Source organism: Pundamilia nyererei, unplaced genomic scaffold, assembly GCF_000239375.1.
Source record: "Pundamilia nyererei isolate P.nyererei 1_Seehausen unplaced genomic scaffold, PunNye1.0 scaffold00067, whole genome shotgun sequence".
Classification (NCBI taxonomy): domain Eukaryota; kingdom Metazoa; phylum Chordata; class Actinopteri; order Cichliformes; family Cichlidae; genus Pundamilia; species Pundamilia nyererei.
The window spans coordinates 901,251-914,835 of NW_005187468.1; the positions used below are offsets into that span (position 1 = coordinate 901,251).

The following is a 13,585-nucleotide window of genomic DNA, read 5'->3' on the forward strand; positions in this document are numbered from 1 at the left end:
GCACTGTGCAAAGACTATAGGAGCCCAGGGTTTTAATGACCTCATATGATCACTGAAAAAAGAATTAAGGTTAAAGTTGGCATTGGTTTCACTTAGCAGACAAAGATGTCAGGTTGTAAGTTTTATGAAATTCATTTCAGTTTTATTTAAATAGCGCAAAGTCACAATGGTTACCTCAGAGAACTCTATATTACAGAGAACCCCCCCCCCAAAATGAGCATGCACTTGGTGACAGTGGGAAGAAAAAACTCCATTCTAACAGGAAGAAATCTTCACCACAGTTCCCAGACTTGTATTGTTGTTCGTTTCCTTTTGTGTACAGTATACACACCGTATGGGAGAAAACTTCAGTCTGCCATGTTGAATCATTACGTGTAAATAATAAAATGCTAAACACTTTTATCTTTGACATTTAAAGATGTGCTGCAGTCATCTTCTTTTGAACTGAGGTCAGGTGACTGACTTCACCAATCAGGTGCATTCCACTTACTGTTCCTAAATGCTCATTTTAGCTGCACATTAAACATAATTTTCCTATTGCTTGGTTGTTTTAAAAAAAAAAAAAAGAGTGCATTAAAATGACTATATTGTTTGGCTTCAAACAGAGTTTGATTAAACACTTCAAGAGCCACAAAAATCTAATCATTTCCCTTAAATTAGCATATTCAACAGTCAAACAATACAGCATTGAATAAACAGATAAATGTTCAAAAGAAATGTAAATGCAAAAACAGTAAAGCTGCAAAGTACATAAACCATTTAGAGACCAAAAAATATTCACTGTGATTAACATCCCTCTTATGGACAATATTTGATCATTTGATTACCAAGTATTGTTGGCTTGTTGTGCAAGCCTGTGCTTTAAAACTCAGTCCTGGAGGCATTGTTATGCTCATTATGAAGCACATGTGTGGGGTTATTAGTGATGGCTTGGCTTTTACTGTGTACTTGTTTGTTTGTTTGTTTGTTTGTTTGTTTGTTTATAGAGCTCTATCAGGGATCTTTGGGTTCTTATAATAAATGTAAAACTGGTGTTAGTTGTTCTTTGGCCTGTTCTTGTCTTTCTGGAGCAACAAATGAAAGAAATGCAAGCATGCATTAAATAGAGGAGGTGAAATATGTTATAATTACTCTCTCATCTACCCCGCTGAGAAAACCCGTACAACCACCGATGAGCCTGCTTAATAATATCTGTGTTCTCAGTAAACTTTCATTTCTCTTCACATATACCACAAAAATATGTGTATGTCTTCACAGTTTCACAGCATTCATTAAAAATAGTCCCCTCCCAGAAAATGGGTTTAAGCAGCTTATCATTGCTTTTGTCTGTCATCAGCAGATTTTACTACATGGCTTTATGGTTTTTTCCGTAACCGCTGCAGCACTACATGAAAATTTTTTTTAAAGCACAGTGTGTCCTGCTGCTCAGATACTCCTCTGTATACTAACAAAGGTTTGCTGCCTCTACCATCCCTCTCTCTTCACTACTCTTTCAGCTGTGGAGCTCTTCTCTGATCCACACTGCAGCTCTACAAACTCTACAAGGAATACAAACGTGCAGAGACAGATGGGACACTTCTGGCTAAACCTGAACACTTCTATTGTCCTTGAATCATTTGGAGTGTCACTGAAAGTATTTGACTACATGTTATCTGCTATACTTAGGTATTAGAAAAGGAGGTGAGACTGGGGTAGCCAGGTGCTGTGCACACATTCAGCAGCAAAGCATTTTAAGAGAAAGAATCAAACGCAGCTTCTCAGCCAACACTTTTTTGGATTTTCATTCTCATTGACCTTGTTCTAACTTTTGCATTTGTCATCCTCCGCCTCCTACTCCTGTCTTTGCTCTCTAGGTCGAATCAAAGCTCCTTTTCCTCCCACAAATGTCCACGCCTGCGAGGTGAGCGACACCTACGTGGTGCTGAGCTGGACCGAGCCTGAACCCAGAGGCAGGGAGCCGCTCACCTTCTACGTGGAGCGGGTCAGTCACGGCACATAAATATTCATATTACAACAACTCAGAAGACTCTGATTGGCTGCAGGCCTCCCCGAGGGTCTTGGTTAAACTTCTTTCATCTTATGAGCTCATAAGTGAAGTTTTAGTGCATCTACTAAAAATCATTTTTAGATCAATCACATCTGAACATAATTTAAACTTGGAGAAACATCTCCAATCTTTGTAGCAGCCAGTAGAAAATCTCCTCACAGCGACTTGAAACTGGTCACTATAACATATCAGAGGTTTATTATCAAGCTGATTTGTTTTCATCCGCTATTTGAAAAAGTGGCCTGCTCTGGGAGTCAGGGTTAATCTGAAGTCATGTGATATGTTGTCTGAAGAACTGCAAACTAAAATCACAATGATAACTGTTCATGCCAGAAGAGGAGAAAAACTGAAAGATTAGGATATCATGATTAGATTTTAGATTTCTAAGATGGCTGGATAATTGAGATAAACTTATACAGTTTAATTTACAAATCTGTGAAATGAGACCGATTACCTTCTGTGAAGTTTTACAAATTGGCTTTTATTTCATTTTAAAAAGACCTGCCTCTGAATTAAAAAATATATGCATATGTGGGAAATGGACAGCAGTAAAATGTTAAACATTCATTTGAGCCGAAGCTCCTTAACTCCATAATTATAGATTAAGAAAATGTAATGGGCCTGTGTAAGTTGAAAACCCAGCAGAATTTTCACCAGAGTCTGCAGCTTCTGCACTTTACGAAGCAGTATATCATGTTTCAGCTAATTGCTTCCATTTTACTGCAGCTTTAGTGTTTTGGTTCAGTCTCGAGTCACATAGCATCACACATCATTGTTGCCTGCAGCATGCATACAGCTGTTTTTAGCAACAATAGACTTGATGTACTTTACCTACTCTGTACCAAACAGAATACAATGATTGCATCTAGCTGGCAACCACAGTATTCAGCAACTTAAAACCTCAGCAGACGACAGAGAGCAATCCAGACCTGATAGAGCAGTGATTTTTATAACTTTAGGTTTCCAACAAAAGTTTCATGTTGCTCTGTAGATGCTGGATTAATAGTTCCATCTTAAGGAAGCGATGATCCAGAAAACATCTACACTTTTAAGATTTCTGAACAAACACGCACCTACTATGGTAAAAGACATTAAAAAATATCTACATTTAAATTACAATTGGATATAAACTCACCTGGCTACTCTGCTAAGTAAATCTTTTCAAGTTCATATATCTACGTTTATCACATTGCAGCATCTAAATGCATTTAGATGCTCGCAATCACAGAATTGGGAAGAAAGGGAATTTAAGTGACTTTAAACATGGAATAGTTGTTGTCACAAGATGGGCTGGTGTAATTATTATAGAAAGTGCAAATCTACTTGGATTTTCACACAAAACCAGCCCAGTTGTTTAAAGCGAATGGTCTGAAGAAAAAAAAGAAAATGTCTAGTAAGTGTCAATTCTCTGTGTGGAAATATCCTGTTGATGCCAAAGGCCAGAAGACATTGGCTGAAACTCACAGCAAGGCAACAGAAACTCAAATAACCATTCCCTATAACCAAGTTATGCAGAAGAGCTTCTCTGAACAATCAATATGTCAGACCTTGAAGCACATTGGCTACATCAGCAGAAGACCACATGGTGTGGTGCTTCTTAACAGCACATGTCTATCACTCTATGACCACAGTGTACACATTTTCACAATGCTCATGCCATCTAAACTGGGTTCTTTAATACTACAGTGAGTTAAATGGCTGTGCTTTGAATCATGGATGTGTTGCTGATAAACTGCAGCATCTGTGTGATGCTATCACGTCAATATGGATCAAACTCTGTTACAGTATGCAGCAGCACACTGTATGAATTCACAAAGAGGACCCAAAATGCAGACACCAGGGAACGTGGAACAAACCTTTAACGTTGACAGAAAGCGAGCCGTTTATTCAAGCTGGTAAAACATTACAAAACAAAAGGCAGACGTGAAACTAAACAGTAACCTAAACTGGGGAAACTAAAGATAAACATAAAACAACCAAAACATGAAACCTGACTTGGATACAAAGATACCTGGAATATGGAAACATGGCACAAAAGACAACACATGACCTGACAATGAATGAACAGAAACACACATGACTAAATACACACAAGGGCGATTAGGGGATGTGGAAACACACGGGGAAACAGCTGACACTAATCTGACATAACGAGACAAAGGAAGCACACTGACATAGGACACAGACCTTCAAAATAAAACAGGAAACATGAGACGCAGACATAGCAATGCAAACTTGACACATACGACACACAGCATGAAACACATAGAGGGTGAGAGAAACTTAAATACAGGGGTAGAAAAACACAAAGAGAATCTAATAAACAAGTGTACTTAGTTAACCTAAAGAACTTAAACATAAACATCAAAATAAACTAAAACTTAAAACGCTAGTTCAGTAGACCCAGGAACGTGACAAAATCTCTGAGGAATCTTTCCAGTACCTTGTTGAATTCGAGTCACAAAGACCTGAGACACTTCTGAAGGCGAATGGGCTCCAATCCAAGTTTCTTATAAGTGTATATAATGCTCTCTCATATATGAATATTTACACATATCCAGCTAACCACAGTTGCAATTAGTAATACCTTCACATCCAGTGAACACAAGAATCAGTGTTCTTGCATCAGTACTTCCCCCTTGTTTTGTTTGGGAAGTCCGGAGCTGGAACGTGAGTCAAATTAACAGCAGGCTGCTGACAAGAGCACTAATTAAACAGACAGAAGGAGAAGAAATACACACCCACATATACTGCGGTGTTGTCAGTTTAACTGAAACTTTACCATCTTATTAAAAACAAGCAGACCTTGATGTTGCTCTTACATGCCACATGGCATCAGGAGTTGTGTTTTTTTTTTTTGCTTGCATGCAGAGATTTTTTCTAGTGATTGGTTGTTGGCTGGATGTGTTATCTAAAAGGCTTTGTTTGGTTTAAAATTAGTCATGCATCTAATCCAGCAACCTTTTTAAAAAAAATCTTTTTTCAGAGGCATTATCAGGGATGTCAAAAAAGTTTTCTCCAACATATTGGAGTGTGTGGACAGCCCCTGGCCTTTACAATAATAGAAGGCCTAAAGGCTCTCTAATATCAGCCCAGGCACTGAACAGCTTCTAGCTCCAATAATCAAAAAAACTGCTACAGGAAATAGATCTTTATTGAAGCTTTATAAGTTACTGAGGTAATAAAACTGTCAAATCTGTCACAGGCATCTGAAATTACTAAAAGTCTACAGCTTCACTTCCTCTTATATAATGAAGAGAACATTCAAATATCATATTCGCCCTTGAGCAAGCACTTTATAATCACTGATCTCTGGGAACATACCCGTTTCTCACCGGAGACTTGGGGAAAGAAATGATGGCAATACAGAGCAGGACAACAGCTACGTTAATGTAGCCTATAATGTAGACACTGCATGATGATGGCTAATTGACAAAGATGAAAAGGAAAAAAATTCAAGATGACAAACTGGCGGTCTACAATTTGCATACCTACCCATCTGTCTTCTTTTTAACTTTTTCCTGGCATATTGTTCCTTTTTTCATATTTCTGCCTTTCTAAATCAAAGTATCACTGTCTGTCACTCCAAACTGTGCAGATTGAATCCACCTGCATATTTTAAGGATCCTGAATTATGAAGATGTCCTTGAGATAAACAGCACTTTGGAAATTAATCTAATTCCCCACCTGTTTCAGTCCCTGACAGGAAAAAACAGCTGGGAGATGGTGAGTCTGGACATGGTGGTAAACTCTCCCAGGTTCCCAGTATTTGACCTGGTGAAGGGCAAGCAGTACTACTTCAGAGTGCGTTCAGTCAACAAGTATGGTGTCAGTGATCCCTCTGAGCCGAGCACACCGATCTCCCTCGGAAAGGCACAAGGTGAGATTAAATATGTTATGTACCGGTAGCCATTTATTACTCTACCTCTTGTAAAGGTCACTTAGATTTTAAAGAGTGCCGTCATTGTTCAGCATTTCCACACTGAACTGTATTTCTCCTACTCTACATGTTCACTCATACAGTAATTTACAAGAGAAATGATGTGGCTATATTTATCTCGGTTTTCAGTGGTTTAATAGATTATCTGGATTTCTTATTGAGAACAGATCACAGTGCAATATTGAGGGCTCGATAGGAATAATTTATCAACCATATAATTATCATTTTAAATAAATGACAGTATGAGACGTATCTTATGGGTCTAATAACATTACCATAACACACAAATCTTTGTTGTGTGTTGTTAGTGTCTTTGGCCACTGACTTCGCAAGTTGGCGCACAGATACTTCTCGGGCCCCTGCTGGTTCTTATCGGTATCTGATGTTGTTGCGTGGTCAAGTTGCCTAGCAACCACTTAGCATCAGGATAAAATGAGGCGTTCTGTTTCTAGCACTTAGACTCATTATAAAAGCATTGGATCCTTTTTTATCTGACCACAATAACATTTAAGTTATATCTACAAAACTACAAAACATTTTGCATTATATATAATGTAACATCATTAAGTTGCCTCGAACACATCTATGTGGGGGGGTTAGCAATGGTCTAAATTCACATGTTTTTACAGTTTATGGACCAATAACACCTATTGTTTTAATTTTGTGACAATGATACCTTCTTTATAGCCACGAAATCTGAAACATACATGCCTACCAATGATCTAAAATGACCTATTTTTAGCATATAAGCAATACCTACTCGCCTTATTTTTACTTTTCTCAATGTGATTGAATGTATCAATTCAACAAAACAGCACAAGCAAGCCAAACAACAATACTGAAACATGGCCATGCACTACTTTTTTATTTTAACAGAAAAAAAACTGAAATTAGTGCTAAGGTTTTTATTTTCATTCCTTCAGTGTTTGGTTCATAGAATTCGTGAAAGTTTCTTGCAAAAAAAAAGTAAAGTTTTCAGTAAGTGGTTCTGAACAACTTTGTATGTACCCTTGTGCTCTAACAAATGTGTTGAGTGCATTTTCTTCCTCTTAAAATATTTAGTTCAGTGGAATGTTCCCAAAATTTGGAGGTACCCCCAGTGGAGGTGGAACAAAGCAAAGCGGTGTTTTTGATAACCTCAAAGGTTTCCCACATATGAAATGGATTATTGTATAAAAAAAAAAACATTTCATTGCAAAGTGGCAGATGTTTTGGAACAACCCATAAATAAAAGAGAAAAAGAGAAAAGGGGTCCTCTACATGTCTGAAAATCAGAATGTGAATATCTTGATGCACAACAATAGGTATAATTTTATATTGTACCTTTAAATGAATATATGATGAGTCTATTCATTTACTTTTTGGCAGACCTGCCCCAGAAACACCGACCAGGGTTGGCTGGGCAGATATCACTTGTTAAATCCAAGAATATGTGATATGTAACTGTAGCAGTAAAAAGTAATGATATTGTAAGTCCACGTAAAATAATATTTCTCTGCCTTATATACCAGTAGTGTGTTTTCTTTCCTTTTAAGGGTAGATTTTTTACAGTTATTACTATGCACCCTATAGAATCCAGTGAAACTGCCAGTAGCTACTGGGAAAAACAAAAGTCATCTTCCTTTTTTGGTTGCACAGTGATTTTTCATTTTCCCAGAAGATTTCATACCCAGTGGCTTAAAGCTGCATGGTGAAAGCAAGGTTTAGAACCAGTCTAAACACCAGGGGTGCCAGTGTTATATTATGAAACCAGAAGTTAAATTATAATAAGTCCTTCCATCTCCTACCTCTTCTCCAGTTCAGGGTTGTGTGGTAGTTTATCCCAGCTGACGTGGGGCAAGAGGCAGGGTACGCTCTCGACAGGTTGGTTATCAGAGAGATAAGGAGAGACAACCATTCATGATCACGCCTTTGGCCAGTGTTAGAATCACCCAGAGAGAGCCCACACAGGCATTTCTAGGACCTGTAGATCAAGTGTAGGTGTGTGTGAGTGCATGTGTGTATACACAAGACAAACAAGACAGGGAAGCAATGATAGAGTCCTTGAATTATAATGCTACTCTAGATTATTTCAGTATAGAAAACAAAAAAAGTTACTTCAAGCTCTACTGTGGGCCAACTCCTGAGGAGATTATTGACAGAAAAATAGGTGTTTTCTATCTTGTAGTCAGTTTTCCTTTTACCATTTTAAGTTTCGTGGTTTTAGTTGATATTTTTTTTGTTTATTATCTGATTCCCACCAGCTGTGCCAGTTCCACCTCACTCTGTCATGGCAATTAGAGACACAGACACCTCTGTGCTGGTGCAGTGGCAAGAGCCCAAAGACAAAAACGGCATCCTGGGATATTATCTGTACTACAGTGAAGCTGGCAAACACAACTGGAAGACAGTTAACAACAAGCCCTTTACTAAAAACAGGTATGTGGGTAAAATGTTAGTATGAATAAAATTAAGTTATAGTGACAATCAAAATGATCTCATTTCATAGGCCATTTTCAGATAATTATAAGTGATATGCATGATAAATAAAGGTTATTATAGTTAACAAAAACTAATATTAAAACTCACAGTGGATATAAAAAGAAATTGAATTAAATTAAAATAAAACACAAACTTTTTAAGCGTAAACAGATATGTTTCTTTAATTTAGCAGAAACACTGAAAATAACATCAATATTACTTTCAGATTTCTTTAGTCTTACTTTTAGCATTGGTCAAATTTGTTATGACAGCTTGTCTGGTGAGCCTTTGATGGGAATATTTATTGAGGCTTTAGACACCTAAGAGACTGCTTTCAAAAAGTTCTTTCTTTTCATTTTACATCTATAGTAATTGTTCTAAATCCTGCCTCTGGCCCACCTGACATTAATACTTAAAAAGACTAAAACTACACTGAAATTAGACTACAACTAAGTATGTTCAAACTGCAAAAGCTAACTGAAATCAGCAAATCAACTCTGGAAATGAACTGAATTAAAAACATAAAGTCAAAAAGAAATAGAAATGAATATCATAGAAAATGCACAACTGCAATATATGTGATTTGAACATAATCTCTCCTCAGGTTTACAGTCCATGGCCTCAAGACTCAGAAGGACTACGTGTTTAGAGTAAAGTGTGTGAGCCGAGCAGGAAACAGCAGCTATTCAGATGAGTCTCAACCCATCATGGTCAAATCAGCCATTCGTAAGCATGCCTGCCAGACAAAAACATAAAATACTAAATATTTTGTAAATATTTTGTAATTCTGTTATTGAGCATCTAACTCAGAGCACTCCCACTATATTATAATGTTTAAATGGCAGTGAGTGCTGAGTATGTTCAGGGGTTTCTTTGGTATACAGTTGTGATATGCATATGCTAATCATAGGCATGAATGTCATAATAATTTGGAGATTTTAATGATTTCTTTTAACATCTGACATAATTCAACCTGGATATTTGACCACTCTTTTTGGCAGAATTGGTGGAGTTTAAATTGGTTGGCTTCTTGGTTTTTAAGTGGAGTTCACAAATTTTTAATAGGGTTGAGGCCAGGGCTTTGAGAAGGCCATTAGTGAAGTGTAAAGTTAGCCTAAGGGCAGCTACACATTTCAGTTGATCTTCAAGGTGTTGATTTTAGAGCAGGGGTTTCTGTCTTAGTCAACATCCTCTCCATGGTGATGTAGACCTCCAGCAGTGCCAGCTCCTGTGGCTTGAGACTCGGTGGTTCCTGGGTTGTCTTGAACATCCCAATCAGTTTCCTGTCATCTGAAGGTGACCGTTTGAGTCTTCTTCCAAGCAAAGTGATGATTCATCTAAATGAGTTGTACTTATGTACAGTTGTTTTTACTGATAATCTTAGAATCTGTTGCAGTTGTTTACAAATGGCTCCTTCACAACTTGTTTAAATCTGCAATTCTGCTTAGATCTTCACTGAAATCCTCAGATTTCCCCATGGATCTGATCGGTCAATTGAATAAGTGCCGTCTAATAAATCATTTTCAATGTTAGAAAAGAGAAACTGCCAGCTGAAGTCAATCAAGATCAATAACGTGAAGTTAATCGGCCTTTGTATTGTCATTTAAAAAGACACTGTAGAAACTTCAGTACCACTTATTAAAAGATTTAAGTGAATGTATGTGTATTTTTCAGCCTCTATGTATAATTTTGACCATGTGTGGATTATAGAAAATCCAAAACAAATTCAAACTTCTGCCCTCAGTTATTAAAGTTGTACGCTGTGAAAACACTCCACTCTGGATTTCTTTGACCTGGTCAATCATTAAAACACCAAATTATCATTAACATTCATGCCCATAATGTGTGTTTGTAAACTTCTCATCACAGTTTAATAATTTTTTTTTTGCTTTTTCTCAGCTTTCACTCAGTCTTGGTGGAATGGGTTTTTGTTTTTCACTGGTAGTTTTCATTTGCAGCCTCACGAGTCCTCCCCGTTAATGCATATGCACTGTAAAGCAGGACAATGAAAGGCTTCCAACATTCACCCTACATTTGTTATTTGGTGTCCTCCACATAGTTGCAGCATTTTAGGTAGTGCAAAATCATTTTTAGAAAATATTTAACAAAGAAGGCAGAGAAATCAAAGCTTGCATTAATATAGCACATCACTGTTCACTGCTCTTGTTATCATAGCTAACGGAAATTGTGATCCTGTCACATAACAGTCTATATGTTTTGTCAAGTAAGCTCTACCAAATGACTAATCCGGTAGAGACTGACTATACATGAAAAGCCACTGACCCTTCTTGCAGTCTCAGATAATATGCTTTCTGCAGCCTGCAGTATAGTAGAGTTATGACTCATTTCGCTTGGCACTCACTGTCAGAATAATCTCACATCTATTCTGCTACTCTACCATTACCTGTGGGATAATAGCTTGAATCCAATTCTTTGTGAGGAATGCATTTTTGTCAAATAGAATATGAGGTGAATATTTATTTCGTTATCATTGGAGAAAGTCTAATGTAGGCCTAGAGTTGTGAGATTGAAAATTTGGACAGAAGCTGTTGTCGGCCAGAGAGTTATTTGCATTTTTTGGTCTATTTAGCAAGAAGGAGTGCCTGCTGAGACTTTCTCATCTATATGTATTTTTTTTCCCCAATTCCTTCTGCTTGTCCAGATGTTCCTTCTGCTCCCTCTGCCATCGTCCTTCTGCTATGCACTGGGTCAGAGATGGTTTTGGGCTGGAGGGCTCCGTTCTCTGACGGGGGAAGCCCTGTACGTGGCTACTATCTGGACCAGAAGGAAAAGGGCATGGAAATATGGAGAGAGGTCAACGTCAAACCTGTCAAAGAGCGCCAGTTCAAGGTGGGTAATACTGAAAGTTTTGGACCATTTCTCTGAAATTTAAGTGCTGACTTAGGTGATGGTCTGGTTACAGTTACAGACACAGGCACAGTTTTGGGATTTCAGTGAAATGTCTGCTGTCAACCAGACTGGCACAGAAAGCAGAGCAGACTTTGCAATGCAGTTTTTAAAGAGACCATTTTTCTCCATTTAAAATGATAAGTTAACATTAGAAATTCTTTATTTAACCCATTTTGGGAAATTCCTATGTCACAGGAGAATATAGTATTATTATTATTATTATTATTATTATTATTATTAATGATGATGATGATAATAATAATAATAATAATAGTGTAAAATATTTTTTTAAAGAATATATGGACTGGTTCTTGTATAGCGCTTTTCTACTCTACCAGAGCACTCACTAACCCATTCATCTCAACATTTTATTCCACACTTAGATGGATGCATCCGAGTGCAAGTTGGTGTTAGTATCTTGCTCAAGGATAGTTGGCATACAGCCTGAAGCAGCCAGGGATCAAACTAGCAACCTTCCAATGCATAGACGACCTGCGCTACCTGTTGAGCTACAGCTACCCTGACAAAGTAGCAATGTCAATACTTTTTGTAAATGAAAGGAAACATGATTACGTGCCAGACAGATATGTTGGATTGTAGTGTTATTGCATTTGCTTATCATCGTGGCAGCTGAGCTGAATCAGTCTGTTAGGTAAGGGGTGCGGCTGCTGCCTGTCCAGCAAGTGCTGTGGAGGGTGGTCAGCACTATCCATGATGGAGAGCAGTTTGTTCAGTGACCTCGTCACCACCACAGCCTTAAAAGTGTCCAGTTTACAGCCAGTCACAGAGTCGGTCTTCCTGATCAGTTTAGTCAGTCTGTTGTTGTCACCAGGTTTTACGATGCTTCTCTAGCAGACCACAGTTAAGCAGACTGCACTTTCCACAGCTGACTGATCTCCAATATTTTGCTGTACATGTTGAAGGATCTCAACTTCCTTGGGAAATAGAGCTCATCCCCTTTTTATAGTCAATTGCTGTGTACAGTTGTAATTTTTTTAAATTAGAAAAATGTCAAACTGTTTGGATGGATTGCTTTTAAAAATGTCAAGACATCGGCGTCCTCTTTAGCATGCGGCACGATTTAGCACCAAGATTGGTTCAACACTGATTCCAGTCTTCTCTGTGCTAATTAGCAGCTAAGACAGTAAGCCTAGAGCTTTAAGGTAGAATGCCAACATGGTAAAACGTGTACCTGCAAAACAGCAGGCTGGTATTGTTTTCATTGTTGTTATTATGATATATTCATACAGTCATCAAACATTGTACAGTTAGTATGGACAGCATAAACAATACAAAAGTGCTAGCGTTATGCAGTGTTTCCTTATGTCAGCAGAAAATAAGTTTGCATGTTTTCCACTTACTGACAGCAGCCGAAAAACAAAAAACATGCTGTTATACTTTGGATGAAAATAAAAAAAAAGAATAAGTGCACGGAGAGATTTCTAGTCACTTGCTAGTCCTTGAATTAAGGACTTTTATAATAATAACAATAATAAAAGTTATTTCTGGATTTTGCAGTTGCCTCTAAATAATGGCAATAACGGCCAAAGCTCCCTCATCCGCACTGGCTGTGTCACTAGGCAACAAGCAGTGTCCATGGAGACCCAGAGGAAAGTTAAATCTTTAACCTGTCTCAGAGAGATTACAGGTGCTCTGTAATTAGACATTGTGCAAATGTGTTATGTGTGAGTGGCTGTTTTTAGCTCCTGGGAAAAACAAAGACAAAGCCAATTAGAACGAAAATGACTGTGCCACCATAAATCAAGATTAGACCCGCGTGTTGCAAAGTGCAGACTTTTGAGGATTGGAGACCCCTTTTGCTGAAGAAGAAACCCTGTGATGAGAACATGCAGCGCCCCCTTTTGGACTAAACAAGCCTTTTCAACATTGCATCTTCAAGAAGCACAGAATCGGCGTGAGCCTTCATTTGAATCAAGTTGCTGGCTTCCTGGATGCAAATTAGAGTCATTAGAACATCGATTGTGCTGCAATTTTGAGCTCAGGGCTGCTTTTCTGTCTGGAGCTGTGCTCATGATTTTGGTTTGGAAGCTTCTTTGCTTTAGCTGTCACAAAGGACCATCAGGAGCCCATTTTAGAAGACAAAAACAGACTTTAACCTCCTGTTTTTCTCTCACTTAACTAAAACGAGTACACAGATTGCTCACTTAAGTAGAAGTATCAATCAAATACTGTGCAACTACTGTAACAAGTGAAAGTTCTTCATATAA

At 37.9% G+C, this 13,585-nt stretch overlaps 1 protein-coding gene across 1 annotated transcript in view; it reads left to right on the forward strand.

Moving 5' to 3' along the window:
• Nucleotides 1-13,585, forward strand: part of myom3 (myomesin 3) — a 68,851-nt gene that overhangs the window by 38,142 nt on the left and 17,124 nt on the right. The window contains exons 14-18 of the mRNA XM_005736073.1: nt 1,854-1,981; nt 5,744-5,927; nt 8,231-8,405; nt 9,052-9,173; nt 11,110-11,297. Coding sequence (XP_005736130.1) covers nt 1,854-1,981; nt 5,744-5,927; nt 8,231-8,405; nt 9,052-9,173; nt 11,110-11,297 — 797 coding nt within the window. The remainder of the gene's footprint in view (nt 1-1,853; nt 1,982-5,743; nt 5,928-8,230; nt 8,406-9,051; nt 9,174-11,109; nt 11,298-13,585) is intronic.